We start from the raw sequence: 17765 nt of genomic DNA on the forward strand, positions 1-17765 counted from the left end.
CTGGAGATGCATATTAAAATAATTACCTGGCAGAATATTCTTTGCCCTTGTTAAACCCAGAGACCTCTTAAACATTTGCTGATTCAAACAGCCTGGAACTCGTGGACTTTGCTGCTGCTGCTGCTGCTGCTGCCACCAATAGGAATAGGGCTCCCTGGAAAAGAGGCTATTGGCTCGTCGGAACTTCCAAGTCAAAATCATCCACAGCTGAAAGTGGCATTTGGGTAAGTGACCGCGACCCTCATCTCTAAGATTCATGTCCCGTTTCCGACAGGCGTCTCCCTTTGAAGCTCCGGGAGGGAAGAGCAGCAGTGGCTGCAGACCAGCACGTGGGCTTACCGAGTCCCAAGGCTCGGGTCTTGCAGGTCTGCGCCGTCCCTCTGTGCCCGCCCCGGCCACGTGGACGCTCACTCCCCGCGTAGGAGGCCCGCCCCAGCTTCCCCGCGCGAGCTAACAGCGATTCGTTTCTCTTTCCCTTGTGCGCCCGTAGCACTTTTAACATCTCCGAAGCATGACCCTTGTCACAGAGTTTTGTGATCGTGCACTTCAGAATAAAAACACTTCAAAATGAATGAACTTTTCATTTAACGTGAAGTCCTGGAGGGAAAGGATCTGGTCTTTCTCATCTCGGTGCCCACAGTACTCAGCCCTGGGCTTGGCATTCAGTGAATATGGCCTGTGTCTTGAACGCATCAAAATACAAATGACTTTTAAAATGGGCAAAGGAATGGATGTAGGAAACAAGAAAAGAATGCCGAAATCAAGGAAAGAATGTAGAGTCAGGAGCCCCGCAGGGCAGGGAGTGCACAGCCCGGCCGCCCGGGGGCGGTGTGGAGGGCGCACCGGCAGCCCGGCGTTCCACCGCGTGGGCCCCTTTTGAAGGCGCTTCTCCCCGGCCCTACCGCCCGGCCGCCACCCCGGAGGCCTCCTTTCCCCGTCGCTCCGGGCAGCACCATGGCTCGTGGCGTGGAGGCGCTGGACCTGCCGGTGTGGAGCAGAGCCTCAGGTCCGTCCCGGGGGCCTCAGTGCAGGTCAGTACCCCAGGGGCGATCGCCGTGGGGCCCCCCTCCATCCCACGGCCGTTCCTCGGGCGCCCACCGCCACCCCCTCCCCGGGCTGCTTTCCTCCACGGGTCTCCTGACGCGCGCACCTCTGCTCTATCTCCCACCGCCCGCCGCCTGCCACCTGCCTCCCGGGGCTCAGAGAGGCCAGCTCGCTGACTCGAGGAAAAAGTGCCCCAGGGCACCAAGTTGAGAAGCTCTCCGCAGGCTGCCCAGCCCGGGCCGGAGGCGACTGGGGGGAGGTGGGGACTCGGGGCGGGGCGGGAACGCCTGGCCACGAGTCCCTTCCCCGCCGGCGCGCACCGACCCGCCTGGCAGCCCGCCGCCGACGCCGCCCGAGGGGTGCCAGCCGCCCCCGCGACTCGCCGCGCCTGCCAGAGGGCCAGGGTCTGCGCGCCCCGGGCGGCTGGTAGGAAGGGTAAGAGAGAGGCGCTGAGAGGAGGGGGGCCCGCCTAGGGAGGGATCCGACTTCAGGGGAGGCGTTCCCGGCAAGGCTGAAACGCGTGCAGTGAACGGTTTCTCCTGCTCCGAATCCCGAGAGCCGTGGAAAGGTTTGAAGGCGCAGGCCTGGCCCGGCAGCCCGATCCTTTTCCCCAGGCCGGGAAGCAGAGGAAAGACCAGGTGATTTCAGGTTAACTGTCAGATGAGGCGCCTGAACTGTGTCTTTCTGGGTATTGAGCTCTGGAGAAACCTTCATCAAGTGGATGGCTTTCCTGTTCTAGACTAGAGCTTTCTTGCTGCCTTGCTTATAGTAACTGCTTGCAGTTAGTTAAATCAGGCTGGGCTTTGCCTTCCGGAACAAACAGGCCTTTTCCTCAGGTGGGAGGGTGATAGCGTGTTTAACCCCAGTTCCTCTGCCTTTATGAAAAGGCGTACAGTTCAGCCCGGTGGCGCTACCAGTGGGCCCCAACTTCTTGGTCAAAGCTCCAACCACCCAGCCGTGCAGCTGAGCTGGGGGCGGGGAGTGCGTACAAACAGGCCTTCGCTCCCCTCTTAAAGCTCGCAAAACAAATACAGTGGTGGGTGGTTAAACTTTCTTAAAATAGCGTGGAGACTTTCCTGCACAGCGCTCTGGATATTAAATACAAATGAACTTAACGCCAGCAAGGAAAGCCAGAATTCAAGAGGAGGATTTATTTGATCTCTGGTCACTGTCCAGATAAGTATTTAACTAATTCCAAGCAACTGTGGTATATATTTTTTAGACTTTTGACGGACCAGTTTTGAATTAGAAGACAAAACTTTGGTGCAGCTTTTTTGGACAACTGGATACCTGTGAATGTCACATCAAAATGACTGGATATCGTGTAATTTATAAACCATCTCTCTTAATGCTAAGTGTTTATTTTTAATAAGGCAGAGGGGTAGAAGTTATACACTGCTTCCATCTACCATAGCCCTAAAATCACTGTCCTAAAAGGTAGGGAGCAAATTGACCCTGGGTTTATTTACTATCTTTTGCTTGGACTGATAAACAGGCTTGTGCTTATGGTAGGTATGGTGTGTATAAACTTTTTTTTTTTTTAACTTGAATTTAGGTTTTTTCTTAGCACATTTCCTCAGGACTTAAATGGTTTTATCATGTCCAGTGAGTATCTTCAGAAGCTCCCATTTTTAGAGTAGAGGACACACACTTAGGTGTGCACATAAGTAGGTTTTGAATGGATTCTAATTTGAAATATACATATGTCCGGTTGTACAGTACCAGTGGGAGACAGGATTTTGTTTCGTCACACACTGAGAGTGGAAGAAGTCCGTAAGAAAGAGGTAGGAGAGGTCGCTTATGGATGTTAGGATGCAAATTCTGATATGTAATGCTGAGGGAATTAACTATATGGTTCTCCCAGACGTGGGATGTGGACTTCACACTTCAGGACCTGCTCACCATCTCTGTGATGCACTAACCACACAGCACAAGTTTGGGGGAATCTGGTAGCTTCTTCCTATTGAGTCAGCATTCTCGAGATTTTAGCTCATCTTCCTCTAAATACTTTAAGATGAGTTAAACTCCCGTTACTGTGAACTCTCCCTTCTTCTTTAGCAAACCTTCTGTAATGCAGGTTCTGTGGCTTGGATCCTTTAAAAACAGGCACATTTCCCACACGTCTCCTGACCAGTTCCATGCAGAGGCCATCGTAATAGTGCCAATTGTATTTAGTCTCCTGCACATAAAAACGGGTAAATCCTGATGAAGTGTTTGAGGGGGCCATGTTCTTTTCTCCCAAGGAGGAGCATATAAAAAATGTTGTTTTTAACAATAAAATAATGCATTTAAAATGTCTTAATGAAGCAAGTAGGAAGAGTAGGGAGACAAATTTTGTACACAATGGCACAGAATACAGAACTGAAAGTCAGGGATGATTGTATATGGCAGCTAATCACTTCGGCTAGGTCTCAGTGAAGTGAAACCCAGAATAAGACAATTCTTGAAACTTAATGAAAAAACAGGTGTCTTCCTGTGGCTACAATTTTTAAAGTGGCCAAAATAGTGACCAAAGAAAACCTTTTGGGCTATGAAAATTAAATGTGGAATCTTCTCTGAGGCTGGGCTGTTCTCTCTAGCTGAGGCCTGGAGTCCAAGCCCCACATGTCAGTTCCCAAGAAGATCACCCTTCAGTGAGCTCTTACATCACGTGTTCTGGGCTTCATAGAGAAAAGTAATCTTATTTCCAGACCTCATTTTCTTTATCAAACTGCAATATTCTTTTCAGTATCAAATGCGTAAAGCCATGTTTTGGTTTGTTTACATATTTGTTTGCTTTGGCAATCTTCTGGGGTTTTTCCTTCCCACTTTCCTCAGCCTAACTCTAGCTGAGCTTTCTACTCTGTTTTTTTTTTTTTTTTTTTAAAGGACGGATGGTGAGCATGTCCCATATTTTTTTTTTTTTTAATTTTAGCAATTTCATGTATCTTTATTTATTTATTTTATTTATTTATGGCTGTGTTGTGTCTTCGTTTCTGTGCGAGGGCTTTCTCTAGTTGCGGCAAGTGGGGGCCACTCTTCATCGCGATGCGCGGGCCTCTCATTATTGCGGCCTCTGTTGTTGCGGAGCACAAGCTCCAGACGCGCAGGCTCAGTAATTGTGGCTCACGGGCCTAGTTGCTCCGCGGCATGTGGGATCCTCCCAGACCAGGACTCGAACCCGTGTCCCCTGCATTGGCAGGCAGACTCTCAACCACTGCGCCACCAGGGAAGTCCTCTACTCTGTTTTGAGCTTGGACCCCATTTTCTTTTCCCTGGTGTGAGGAGAGAGCTTTCGGGGTATGTTGCCCATAGATATTTCTTTCCCCTCAGTTGGGGGGACTGCTTCCTTTTTTCTCCTTTGAAGGTTGTATTTTGTTATCTCCCCTTGAATACATCTAGTGGTTTCAGCTTAAAAAATCCTGTCGGGCAAGAATTGGTGACTAGTGAGGCTGAAGATTCTGGAAAATTGTCCTTGGTATAATTCCAGAAGACCCACAATTTAAAGGGTGAGCTTTAAAAAAATCCTGTCACCTATAGCAACTAGAGGGAATTGCTAGAGATAGTGTGCATCTAGGGGTTCCCCAACTGGCAATGAGGTGGGCTTGTCCAAAGATAAGGTAAACTCATCCAATGGTTTGAGGAAAAATGATTAATTATAACTTTAGTTATAATTGTATAACTTTTTTTATGTTCCAATAAAACTTTGTTTACAAAAGCAGTCTACTGGCTAGATTTGGCCCTTGGTCCATAGGCTTTATACCTTCTTTTAATTTTACTTTTCCTTAGGGAGAGTCATCAGCATTATTGAAAAATTGAGCACTTATTGAAATTGAGCACTTACTGAAAATGTTAGAGAAAGCAAAATGTAAGGAATGCCATAATTCCAGTCATCTTCTCCAGCTTTAACTGCATTTGGAATCCTGTATTGCTTAGAAATGGAGTTTTGCTTTACTTTCATCTCTGACTCAGGGAGCTGATGCTTCAGGATGTGTTTTCATAGGAGGAACGGCTTGTTCAGAACGAGCACTTTTAAGATGTCAAGTCCTAGTTCTGCTTTCCTGCTGGCCTGAGGCAGCAAAGTGGTGATGGGAGATGACTTTATAGGAACTTGGTGGCACAGTTGTCTTTAGGGCAATTCCTGAAAGTTGTAGCATGCTCATGTTTTACGGGTGGCTCTACAGGAAAATGAAAAGCCCCTACAGTCTTTTTTCTCGGTATTTCTCAGAATTAGAATGACCATGTCATTTATGTCCTGAGAGTTGTGCTGAGAAGGTAACTAAGGTTTCTTTCTTTGACCTTTTTTTTCCTTCTCTTTAACTGCCTTTAACTGGGGCCCAACTACCCCAGAGCCTGAGCTATCTGAACATTTTTTTCTCTCGCTTGTGAGATTAGCAAATCATGAGAAAATCAGTTCATTGTAGGAACTGGAGTGAAAAAAAAAAACAAAGAAAAAACCCATGTGGGAGTTTGGGATTGGGTTAAAATCTTCCATCCGCCAGATTGCCCTGGGACATTCACCCTATGTGATCATTGCTGTAGAAACACCAAATTTTAGTCTCTGCATTTACTTCCCCTGACTTTCCACTTCCCATCCATCACACACAAACTAAGGACAGGGAAATATTTGATTACCTGATATGTATTATTAGACTCTGTGAAATAGCTTATTTTAACTCATAATGATAACTCAAGAATTCATGCTAATCATCCAAAATCAAGAAAATATGGAAAACTTGAAGAAGAAAATTAAGATTACCTATGATACTACTTCACAGAGATTACCAAAATTTTTTTTCTGGATTATGTACTTCTAGACTTTTAAAATATCTACATATAGAAATCAATGTCCACATTTTTGGAAAAATGAGATCTCAATGTGTTTATTTTGTAACTTTGAAAAAATTTAACAATATGCCATAGACATGTTTAAGTCAACACAGAGTTACAAATAGGTTTGCAATGAACATTTTTGTAACCATCCTTTTGACTGGTTATTTAAACACTTGTAAGGTAAATCCATAGAGGTTTGATTCCTAGATCACAGATACTCTTCTGATCTCATTCTCTTCTACTTCTATTCAAAAATTTACATTTCCCTTCAATAGAGTTTTTTTTTTTTTTTTTTTTTTTTTGCGTTATTGATAAATAAAATTTAAGATAAGTAGATTTTCACCATTCTGACTGTTAGTAAATTTGTTGTTAAATGTCATTGGCCTGTTCAGGTCCTTTATATATAACAGGATAAATATTGAGTTGACTTTCTCTTATTAATAATTTGGAACTCTCTACAGGTAATGGATAGTAAACTTTTGCCTGTTTAAATATATTGTAGACATTTTTTCCCTGTCTGTCTTTTAACTTTTTGAAGTCTTAACTTTTGTTAAGATCTGTCAGTTATTTTCATTGGCTTCTGAATTTTCTCATGCTTAGAAAGGCATGTTAAATTATATTTTTAAAAGTTCTAAATCTTATGCTTCTATCAATTTTATTTTTTAAATGTGTCTAAGTTTTATTTTTGCATTTGTTTTCAGGGAGGACTCTAACTTTCTCCCCAGTGGATTGCAGGGTTTTTTTTGTTTTTTTTTTTAAACATCTTTATTGGAGTATAATTGCTTTACAATGGTGCGCCAGTTTCTGCTTCATAACAAAGTGAATCAGTCATACATATACATACGGTTCCCACATCTCCTCCCTCCTGCATCTCCCCCCCTCCCACCCTCCCCATCCCACCCCTCCAGGCGGTCACAAAGCACGGAGCTGATCTCCCTGTGCTGATCTCCCTGTGCTATGCGGCTGCTTCCCACTAGCTATCTATTTTACATTTGGTAGTGTTTATATGTCCATGCCACTCTCTTACCCTGTCACATCTTACCCCTCCCCCTCCCCATATCCTCAAGTCCATTCTCTAGTAGGTCTGTGTCTTTATTCCCGTCTGGATTGCAAGTTTTCATAACAATTCATTGAATAATTCATTCTTTGGAAAGACTTCAGGAATATTAATTGAAACAAAATAGGGTTTTTATCAGCAAACCAAGCAACTAAATTACCTAAAACCTTCTAATGTATCTTGGCTAAGCAAGACTTTTCAGTATATTTTTAACGTAATTCTTCATATCAATTATTTTAGATTTTCTATTGTTTTGTTGTTTTTATTATAATTTGTTGTTTTATTATTATAATTTGATCTTAATGGATACTGGCCAAGGAAAAGTTCACATAGTTAGGGTTGTCATCTTTTTCACTGACTCATTTCTTTTTTCCAAAAAATTATTCACTGAACACCTGTTATGTGTTAAGTAGTCTGCTTTATGCTGGGGATATAGTCATGAGCGAGACCAGGCCTTCATGGAGTTCCCTTGTAGGGAAGACCGGCAAAGATTGCAGTCTCAGTTATGAAGGAAATTGATGAGAGAGGCTGTGGGAAAGGCCTCTTTTAATAGAGTGATCAAGGAGCCCTCTCTAAAGAGGTGCCACTTGAGCTGAGACGTGAAGGTGGGAAGGATCCAGACATGCAGAGCTGGGGGAGTAGCAGTGGGGTAGATGAAACAGCAAGTGTGCATGCTCAGAGCCAGGAAGGAGGTGCAGTGGTGTAGTGAGGAAGGGGAAGAGAGGGTATGGGAAGGAGTGGGCAGGAAACTTTCAGGTCATGGTAAGAGGACTGGATTTTAGTCTAAGAGCAATCTCAATGCCCAGCTTATACTTAGGCATCAATTAAATCAGAATGTCTAGGGGTTGGAAGCCAGACACTGAAACCTTTAAAAAATTCCCAGGTGACGGCTATGCAGCCAATGTGGAGAACCGTTGACAGAATGAGGGATTGCAGCTGAAACGTATAGATAAGAGTGTGTGATCAGGCATTGAGCAGATGTGCGGAGAAGAGGGTGGAGGGTTGGTATGAGAAACCTATTAGTCATGTGGGTGGAGTTTCAAGGAAGAGGTTGGGTAAGGGAGTCTGTTCAAGAGAGAGATTTGCTGGAGATGCAAATGTGAAAGTCCACATCCTGTGGATAGTATTTAAAGCCACAGGACTCCACGAACTCTTCTAGAAGGGAGGATAGAGGATAGGAGTGCCGTGGACTGTTGTGAGGCACTCTGGCATCTGGAAGTCAGATGGAAAGGCAGCCAGTAAAGGAGAGCCAGAGAAGCCCAGTGAGGTAGGAAGCAAACTAGGGGAGTGGGATATCCTAGAAGTGGAGAGATGAGGTTTTTCCAGGGACGTGGTGGGTAGCTGGATCAAGTGCTGCCAAGCCACCAAGCCGAGACCTGAGAAATGGCCGCTGGAATCTGCAGCCGGCGATGGTTCCCTCTGAGCGGGTTTAGAACGGAAACCCAGTGTTTGCTCTAGAGAATCTGAAGCACAAAAGTACCTCGAGGAAGGTAAATGCTGCGTTCATTCCATCATGGCTTTACTTGCTTTTTCCTTCTCCTTTCAGTAACATTTAGAAGTCTCCTGAATTTACGGACTAGGATGCTGTGGTCTGCCAAAGTATCACACTGTTTTAAATAAGAGAAACTATGTTGGAAACAGTAGTTTATTTGAATGTAACATTTTTTTCCTTCATTCGTGACCATCTTACAGGCCATTGCCCTTTAAGAAATATTAACTCAGGGATCAGAAAGAACACTGGACAAGGATTCTTATTGGATTCTTGGATCCAATTCTTATTCTAAATTGGATCCTTATGGTCGGGGGCAAGTCGCAACCTCAGGGCACCTTAGTTGCCTCGTTTGTAAAATGAGGAGATAGGAACAAGTAATCTCTAAGGTAAGGATTTCAAACTGGATGCATGTTAGAATCACCTGGGGAGCTTTTTAAATACCCCCATGCCCAGGCTGCACCCACACCAATCAGGCCAGAATCTCTGAGGGGAGAAGCAGGGCATCAGTACTTTTGAGGTGCCCCCGGTGACTTGGTGTGCAACCAGGTGTGAAAACAATTATCTGAGTTCTTGTCTAGCTCTAATACTTCGAGTTATTCTGTCCTGGGTATAAATACATTCCTGCCTTAGACAAAATCAGAAAGGAGGGAGGAATGAATAGATACTGGGTGGCAGCTGGCAGTGTCTGTCATGGGAGGTCTCAAAATTTACCTTCCAGACTTCCTCTCACAGGAAGGGATTGAAGGATACTCTCCACAAAAATGAGGGAGAAAAGAAAGAGGTGGAAATGGGATCCAGGAAATGCTTCTACTTCTAGTGCTGCTACATCAATACATGATATCTATATGGGCCTGATAGGAGAATGCAGAATCCAGTTTAGGAAGGAGGTGAAGGGAATTCCCAAACTGATGGCCTTGAATAAGGATTAGAAAGCAACCCATGTAGTTGGAACAGGAGGATGAGGGCTCCAGGAATGATGTCCCTGGGAGGAGAAGGGAATTGACACGATGCCCAGCTTGGCTGACTGTACTGAAAGTAGCTGGCAGATTCAGCTGGAGTTTGGTGATAAAGTCGTGGTTGGTATATGGAAAACTAAGCAAATGGAGAAAAAGGCAATTAACTCCAGAAAAAAATTTTTATAAGAGAAAATATAAAATCATAGTGTACTGGGGGCTTCCCTGGTGGCGCAGTGGTTAAGAATCCGCCTGCCAATGCAGGAGACACGGGTTTGAGCCCTGGTCTGGGAAGATCCCACATGCCGCAGAGCAACTAAGCCTGTGCGCCACAACTACTGAGCCTGTGCTCTAGAGACCGTGAGCCATAACTACTGAGCCTGCGTGCCACGACTGCTGAAGCCTGTGCGCCTAGAGCCCGTGCTCTGCAACAAGGGAGGCCACTGTAGTGAGAGGCCCGCGCACAGCAACGAAGACCCAATGCAGCCAAAAATAAAATAAATTTATTAAAAAAATATAAATATATATATAAATAAAAATAAAATCATAGTTGTACTGATAGCTCAACTCTGAAGAGTATTTGCATATTCACTTCACAAGTTCTGAATGTTAATTTATCTGAATGTTTATTTATTATCAAATTTTTATTAAAACTTTGTTGAGACAACGAGTGGGGAGGTGAAATGTGTGTGTTGGCTGTGGGGGGGCAGCTGTAAGAGCTACATCCCTATTTTCCATAGGAGGATATAAATTGATAATATCCTAAAGAGGAAAAAATAGTGAAATGGCATTATTTAGAAATGTTAAAGTAAATAACAACAACATCAACAAAGCAGATAAAAGTGGTTGCCCCTTAGGGGCAGAAATCAGAAGAGGGGTTCATTATAGTCCATTTAAAATGAAGTACACACTTAAGTTTGGGGGGGAAATGACAGTGGGACCAGGTCATGCAGAGCTACACAGATGTCGGTTCCCAGAAGGCAGCCTGGTGGTACTGTTCACTGTGATGAGGATGCAGGAAGAAGGACAGGTGTGGGAACTGGTTCACCCTGCTTCCCCTGCCCCATCCTCTGTGACTAGGAAGTGCTAGTTGTGGATTAGAAAAAACATTCTACTTCTAGTGCTGCTACATCAGTACATGATACCTATACAGGCCTGATAGGAGAAGGGTTGCCTATCAAGATTATTTTCCATTTATTTGTTGGAGCTGGGGGAACAGACATCAATTTCTCTCTAGCTAAGGAGTTTATAATATCAGCTGGGATAGCAAAAGAGAAACCACATCTCAGGTGCGGCTGCAGTTCTGAAACACTAGAGAAGTAGTCCCAAATATTTTTGATAACTTATCCCCACCAGTTAAAAGAACATCTACTCTCTCTGAATGGATATTTATTTGTATACTGTATGTAAAACCATATATACTATAAAACAGGTAAAATGAACATTTTAAGGGCTGAGATAGATGAGGATGTTAAGAAAAAATGCTAAATGCAGTGACTTCATAATATCATTATGACTTCACAGTATCATTACCTAATATCTTAGGTGCAGTATATACACTTAGGGCAAGGTTCAACAATAGTAGATTTAGTCAATACTGTAAATACTTTCTTGATAAATCTGGGTTTTTTTCCCAACTTCTTTTCAGATCAGATTTGCTTTTCATCTCTTTTTAACTCATGGCCAACAAAGGTTGTATTAGGGGAGTATTAGCTCTCCCATTTTCTTGATGTTAATTTAGGCTTACATTAGTTTTACAAGGAGTCTAATGTTTTGCAAGAATCTTTATGTCCATTTTGTGAGGTTTAGCTAAAGTGGATAATATACTCTAACAAATGCTTAAATGGGCCTATGTAAACCCTAAGTGGTGGGAATCTGCTGAAAAGCAATGAGGGCACCATACTCCGGGAACTTGCTCTCTTCCCCCAGATTGCCTTGTGCACCTAATCGAAATACAGGCATCTGGCTTTCTGACCACATGAGGGTATCTTAGGTGTATAATTCATACACTGAAACTTGTAAATCTTAACTTACTTTTGCTTGGTTAATACAATTAGAAGCCCTAGCCCTGTCTTCTCACATCCCATTGGATGGTCTTGCATACCTGACTTGTGTGCATGCACCCCACTTTGGAGGCCACTGCAGTAGAAAACAAACTTTCATCCCTCTTTCTGAGTAGGGTAAGGGTCATACAAGCTGAAAATCAGTAGCATTCTGAGCTGGTTAGCTTATTTGCTAAGTAGATCATGCTAATGGGAACAAGGTACCATCACTGAAACTGATGTGTGCATTTTTCTGAGGCAAAGGTCAAAAACCTTCACAAGTTCCTTGAGGTTAAGAATTTCCAGGAATTTGTTCTGTTTTGCTTTTTTCAAAACTTCAAGCTTCCATAGACTCTTTTGGTCATTGATTTGATAAAGCTGGAGTTGCCCTTGGTCATATGATGGGCTTAAAATTAGGTGATATCACACAGTCCTGATTATCTGGGGAAAGAGTAGATTTTCTTAATAACTGATGGTAGCTCTGATGGGCTTCCTTCCTGACTTCTCCCCACAGTACCAGTGTCAGGCTTCCTTCCTAAGTCCAGCTTCTCTAGCTTTTATTTAGCCCACTGTGCGGATGACTTTCCATTCTATTCCAGATCTTGTTTTTACTCTTACAAATACTGTGTTTTTTTCCTTTGATATTTGGGTATTTGTGCCATTTATTAAGCTTATACAAATCTATGTTTCCCATGGTTTCGTGAAACAAAAATAATCCATAAGAGTCGTGATTGCTCTTATTTATTTCCTGCGATTTCAGTTGCGTGACTGCCCTGCGATTGATGGATCAGTGTAACTTAGATCTTCATGGATTTCTGTTCCTTGACTGTTTTTATGGTGTAGTCACTTCTCCTGATTGTGTTCCCACCAGTTAGCAGCTCTCTGTCCTTTTCTAAACCTGTTGGTGATTTTCATCGTTTTTGATGGAAGTTGCAGTATTCCTCCTGCTGATCTAATTCTTGCTTACCAAGTTGTGATTGCAGCTTTCAAGCCTCCTGTACCAAACATCCAGCCCGGTGCTTAGCCCTAGAGGGTGTTGGATAAGTATGTGTCAAATGCAGGAATGTTTTAATGTTTTAGTCTTATGATATTGTCCTGTCTCTGTTTTTTAGTGTTCCCTCTTTTCACTTGACACTTTTTTTTTTTTTTTCGGCACCGTTGTATTTTTGTTATAGTGATAAGATGTGTAGCTGTGTGTGCACCTGTGCGTGCCCATGTTTAACACCCTTCACCTACTGGGGAACTAGGGAAAACCCACAAATTGAGAAGAGTGGGGCAATAAAGTGCCTTCAGAAATGTAGAGTTTAGAAAGCTTACACATTTGCATTTTCCTTGAGATACCAGAATTTTTGAACCAAAATATCATTAATATTTTTTCTGTATTTTTATCATTGTATCATCAGTTGATCACATTTGACTAGTACTATCCTATATTTCAACTATTGGCTCCTGCACGCTTGAGGGGAAAGGTTTTCATGCTAGCTTTTTCATTTTTCTTTTTATTCTTCACAGTGCTATGAGTACTGCAGCTGTTCTCTAAACACCTAAGTGAAAAACTTCTGGAAGTTTTAAAATAATTAGTGTAAATAATTTAATACAGTGAGTGATCCCCATGTTCATTATCTGCTACTTTGCCTTTTTTTTTTCTTGGCCAAGACTTACCTTCTTAATCAGGTTTCTTAGGGTAATATTAAGATCAGTTATCATTTCCTGAACATTTAGTGGCCATACTGGTTGAGGAAACCAGCAGCTGGAAGAATTACTTGGAGCCTCTTGGAGCAATTGGGCTGCATCAATTCCCTTCTCTTTGTTCCAGGGCCCTCAATGCATACTTCAGTTATATCACTTGACACATTTTATTATACTTTTATCTCTTCACATCTCTCCCTTCCACTGGACGGAGCTCCTGGAAGGCAGGAAAATGTCTCTGTCAGAGCTTGGCTCACAAGGCATTCACCAAGCACTTGACCTACTACCCTGTGTTTCACGCCACTGTTTTCCAGGAAACAACTTCCTCTTTCTTCAGTACAGTGTTTCTCACGCTAGAGGCCGAGGGTATGTTCGGGGGAGGAGTTTCCATGCCTTTGTTCTCAGGGTTCTATCACAACTTTTCAGATGCCCTTTTTATTTTACTAAATGAAAAGACATTGTGAATCATCAGGATGAATACATTAGCAACACAGATCCACTGAGGTGATGGTGGTTGACGCTGGATTCGGTCTCGCTCAGACATGCCCGCGAGGCTTCCACAGGCCTGTTCTCAGGGGTCTGAAGGTTCGTATTGGAGGATGTGGCTCTTCGGCACAGTTAAGACGCCACCTTCTTCCTGGAAATGCCTCCCTTGATCAATGCTCTTCATCAAGTGCTCCGTAGCACCTGCCACTCCATGTATTAGGACATGTTACGGGATTCCCCCTCTGGCTCTGAACCTGTCTCCCCAGAGGCAGACCCCTGCCTCCATAATACTTTGTATACTTACGGTACAGCAGCCACTGAGCTATTTGATAACTTGTGAATTTGCACTCACAAGTCTGTCTCTCCTACTGGATGCTGAGCATCTATTCAGCTTTGTGTCCCGAGCACGCAGCAAAATCGCTCAGCACAGTAAGTGTTCAGTAAGTTGGTTAGATCGAATCAGGAGGTAACTGTAGCAGCTGCAGGGCAAACACATTTAAAAAGTCTTCCTTTTCTTTTGAAATGAGACTCATTTTGGTCATTGATTTTTCATTTTTTTTTGTTTTTCCCAAGGTTTTCTTATAGATATTTTTACCTCTATGTCTTTAAATATGGTAAGCGTGGTTGTTTTCTAATCTGCGTCTGATTCTGATATGCTTGGCCCTGTTTCTGCTGTTTCTTAAGTTGACTGCTTCATGCTACTTGGTTTCTTCATGGGCCTGGTATGTATTAGTACCTGTTAGTCAACGTGTTTTACAAGTTATTTGTTAGAGCTCCCCAAGTCCTAGGATGAGCGTCTGGAGAGGTCTGCATGTGTTTGCCAGGAGACGAGGGCAATTCCAGTCTGGAGCCCCTTGAACGAAGCAAGCTCACAGTTTAACATTCCCTGGCTCACCCAGGCAAGAGGCTCAAAGGGCTGGGTTGTGACCATCATTTCTCAGTATGTGTCCTTCCCTTCCTTTCCCTCTCCCTCCCTCCCTACCTCCTTCCTTCCCTCCCTTCTTCTTTCCAGCAAAATAACCTGGCCTACTAATTCTGGAAATAGTAGGTCTAAATATTAACTTAAAAACAGAAAATCATTAACAACTGAGTATAAGCCTTAAAAAGTCTTAAAATAAGCCTTAATATAGTCTCTCTTGTTTTTTTTTTTTTGAGCTTCTTTTAAATTTGTTAGTCAAGCTAAATAACATAGGTCATAAGTCAATATAAAAATGTCATTAAGATATTTTAGGTGAAAAGATCCCTAAGAATGACCCCCAATTATAACAACTTTCCAAGAAATGATTAACTTGAATGGTCGGCTAAACTTAATAGAGTTTATTCATTAAACTTACCATCAAGATACTTCCTGTTGCAAGAAACAGAAATCAAACTTAAACAGGCTTAAGGTCCAAAGAGTGTTTATTGGCTCAACTTGAAAGTCTTGGAATCATGGCTTCAGGCACAGCTAGCTCCAGGAACTCAAACATTGTCATTAGGCAATCTCAACTGTTCTTCTGTGTTAGCTCCACTCTTTGGCAAGCTCTCCTATGCTGGCTTCCAGGCGAGATGGTGAGATGACTTCCAGGAATTCTAGACTCAGCCTATGCTTTAAGTCTGTGATCCCCAAACTTTGCTGATTATGCATTCAACAATAAAAGTTAAGCACATATCCCCAATGTGTATATATTATTTATAAATTATATGCTACTATATACTACTCTTATTTTATATGTTATATTATTAGCAGAGCTCATTTTTCTGTTTGCTTGTTTTTAAGATAAAGAATAAAATAGAAGTACTAATATTTTCTATTCTCCCAGTGGATTGTTTTGCACACCCCATTTTGGGGACTACTTAGTGGAAAGACCACATCTCTTCCATTGGTTATAATTACAGTCTTGTGACCACATTTCATTGTTTCTTTTTGGCCTAGCTTGAGGCATGTGCCCATTTCTGAGTCCAGAGTCCTTGAAATAGTAAAAGCAAAATTTTGCTAATATATAGGGTGACACAATTATATGATTGGGCATAAATAGAGAGATGCTATTTTAACTTTAAAGATATTTATAATTTGGGATCTTATAATCACTGATATATCATGCAAAAAAAAAAAGAGACATAATCCTTCTTTCAAGGATTATAGAACAGAGAGTTATAGAACAGAGATTCTCTATTTCCGTAACAATTTAATTCCATTAGTCTGTACTAAATTTCTGTGATTTCACACCTAGCATATCACAAAAGTAACCCACCTAGTTTTTGTTAATACTCCAGTGACAGGTGAATGCTATCTGTTAGGATGTAGGAATTGACAGGTCTTGCAAATAAAATCCTATTTTTATAATTTTGATAATGGCCACTTGGAACAAGATGGGTAGCTATATGTAAAGGCAGGTGATAGAAGGTCCTGAATCATTTTCAGATTTCTAAAGTGAAAAGGACTTCACTGGCTGGAGAGAGTTTTGCTTGTAAGAATGGGTAAAGCATGTGAATGGAAAGTATTAGGGCTTTCTGATGGACAGGGTCTTTTGTGTATTTAAAAATTAATCTTCTTTGGCAGAGGTGCAATGGCTCATCTTGATTCTGAGGTGAAAGAAGAATGTCTGAGAGAAGACCTGAAGTTTTACTTCATGAACCCTTGTGAAAAATTCCGAGCCAGACAACAGATTCCGTGGAAAATGGGTTTGCAGATTTTGAAGATAGTCATGGTCACCACACAGGTGAATTATATTATCAGTTCATTTGTTCTTTTTCTTTTTTTTTTTTTTTAATTTTATTTATTTATGGCTGTGTTGGGTCTTCGTTTCTGTGCGAGGGCTTTCTCCAGTTGTGGCAAGCGGGGGGGGCCACTCTTCATCGCGGTGCGCAGGCCTCTCACTATTGCGGCCTCTCTTGTTGCAGAGCACAGGCTCCAGACGCGCAGGCTCAGTAATTGTGGCTCATGGGCCCAGCCGCTCCGCAGCATGTGGGATCTTCCCAGACCAGGGCTCGAACCCGTGTCCCCTGCATTGGCAGGCAGACTCTCAACCACTGCGCCACCAGGGAAGCCTCTATTTGCTCTTTTTCTTACCCCAAGATGAAACTGTTTTCCCATGTTCTGCCACTTGACTTTTGTCCCGAAAAGGCCACGCTCATGTTCATAAACCTGTAAAATTATATTGATTCTGGAGGGCAGGTGGTAGGTCGAAGTTCAGTTTAGATGCCGACTTTGTTTTAATAAGGGACTCTGAGGTCATCTCTCACAGGTTCTGTAAATATAGATAATACTAGATCTGAAGGGGAGGGGTAGGGTTTCTATATCTGAATGAGGTACAGGGCTCGTGAAGGCTGCCCAGTCCAAAGTGATCTGTGTTCTTGAAATCTTTCATCTTTATTTAAATATGTCTTATATAAATACACTTTGGAAATCTGCATTTTGGACTGTTTTGATTTTCGATTTATGGAATGCTAAGTTTTCTTTTCATCAGTAGCTAAGTGCTTAAGTAAACACTCCCCCACCTTACCTATGCCCCGTCCCCTTTCCCAGGCACTATCAGGAGTGTCTAAAGACTACACTGGGACCTTTTGTTTAAATTCATATTGTTAAGCACTTTATTATCAGTTGTCATCTGGTTTTGGGGCCTGTGCTACTGAACCAGTTTTAGGGAGGCTTCTCTGTAGGTAACTACATTTGAAACACGCGTCCTTTTAAAAGCAGTACTAATTTGGGATATTAGGCTCCATGGGAAAATAATCATTCTGTCATCAGTGTAAAAACTGTTTGTAAAGATGTGATTTCTGGAACACAAAAGTAAATACCTTTCTAAAAATCACTTCCATATAGTTTTAGAAATGAGAGAGGCGGCTCCTGCCATGACTGAAGTTGCATCTTTATCCTGTGTTCAGAAAGAGGTCTTGTCACTGCATGACGTGCTGTACCAACTCATCACGTTTTAGGGTAAACAAGTTACTTCCAAAGAAACAACGATGAGAGGCAGGGCCAGTGTTAAATGTATATGCTTAGCTATTTTCTTTGAAAATTTTTTTCATTTTAATTCTTGGTTTTGAAGTTTTAACTTTGGCAACCTACCTATAAAGTAGGTGCATTGCTAGTATTGTTTGGAAGAAGGAGAAATAATGTCCCCTTTTGCTATTTGGTTAATTTTAATTTTTCCCCAATTACTTCTCTTGCCAAACCAGCTGTCATTTCAAGTTTTTGATCTATTAAT

The 17765-nt window shown here is 42.4% G+C and overlaps 1 protein-coding gene across 5 annotated transcripts in view; it reads left to right on the top strand.

Moving 5' to 3' along the window:
* Positions 1-4: 4 nt before the first annotated feature.
* Positions 5-17765, top strand: part of MCOLN2 (mucolipin TRP cation channel 2) — a 63872-nt gene continuing 46111 nt past the window's right edge. Inside the window, exons 1-2 of one of the 5 annotated variants that reach the window (XM_082410341.1) lie at positions 5-224; positions 16118-16277. In XM_082410341.1, coding sequence (XP_082266467.1) covers positions 16125-16277 — 153 coding nt within the window. In that variant the 5' untranslated portion in view covers positions 5-224; positions 16118-16124. Of the gene's footprint in view, positions 225-313; positions 1032-1321; positions 1480-1533; positions 1683-6780; positions 8404-16117; positions 16278-17765 lie in introns of those variants that run through there. The other 4 variants (XM_082410338.1, XM_082410339.1, XM_082410342.1 and 1 more) reach the window with 4 other exon arrangements.

Source organism: Balaenoptera physalus (genome assembly GCF_965194825.1).
Source record: "Balaenoptera physalus genome assembly, chromosome: 1".
NCBI classification, from domain to species: Eukaryota; Metazoa; Chordata; class Mammalia; order Artiodactyla; family Balaenopteridae; genus Balaenoptera; species Balaenoptera physalus.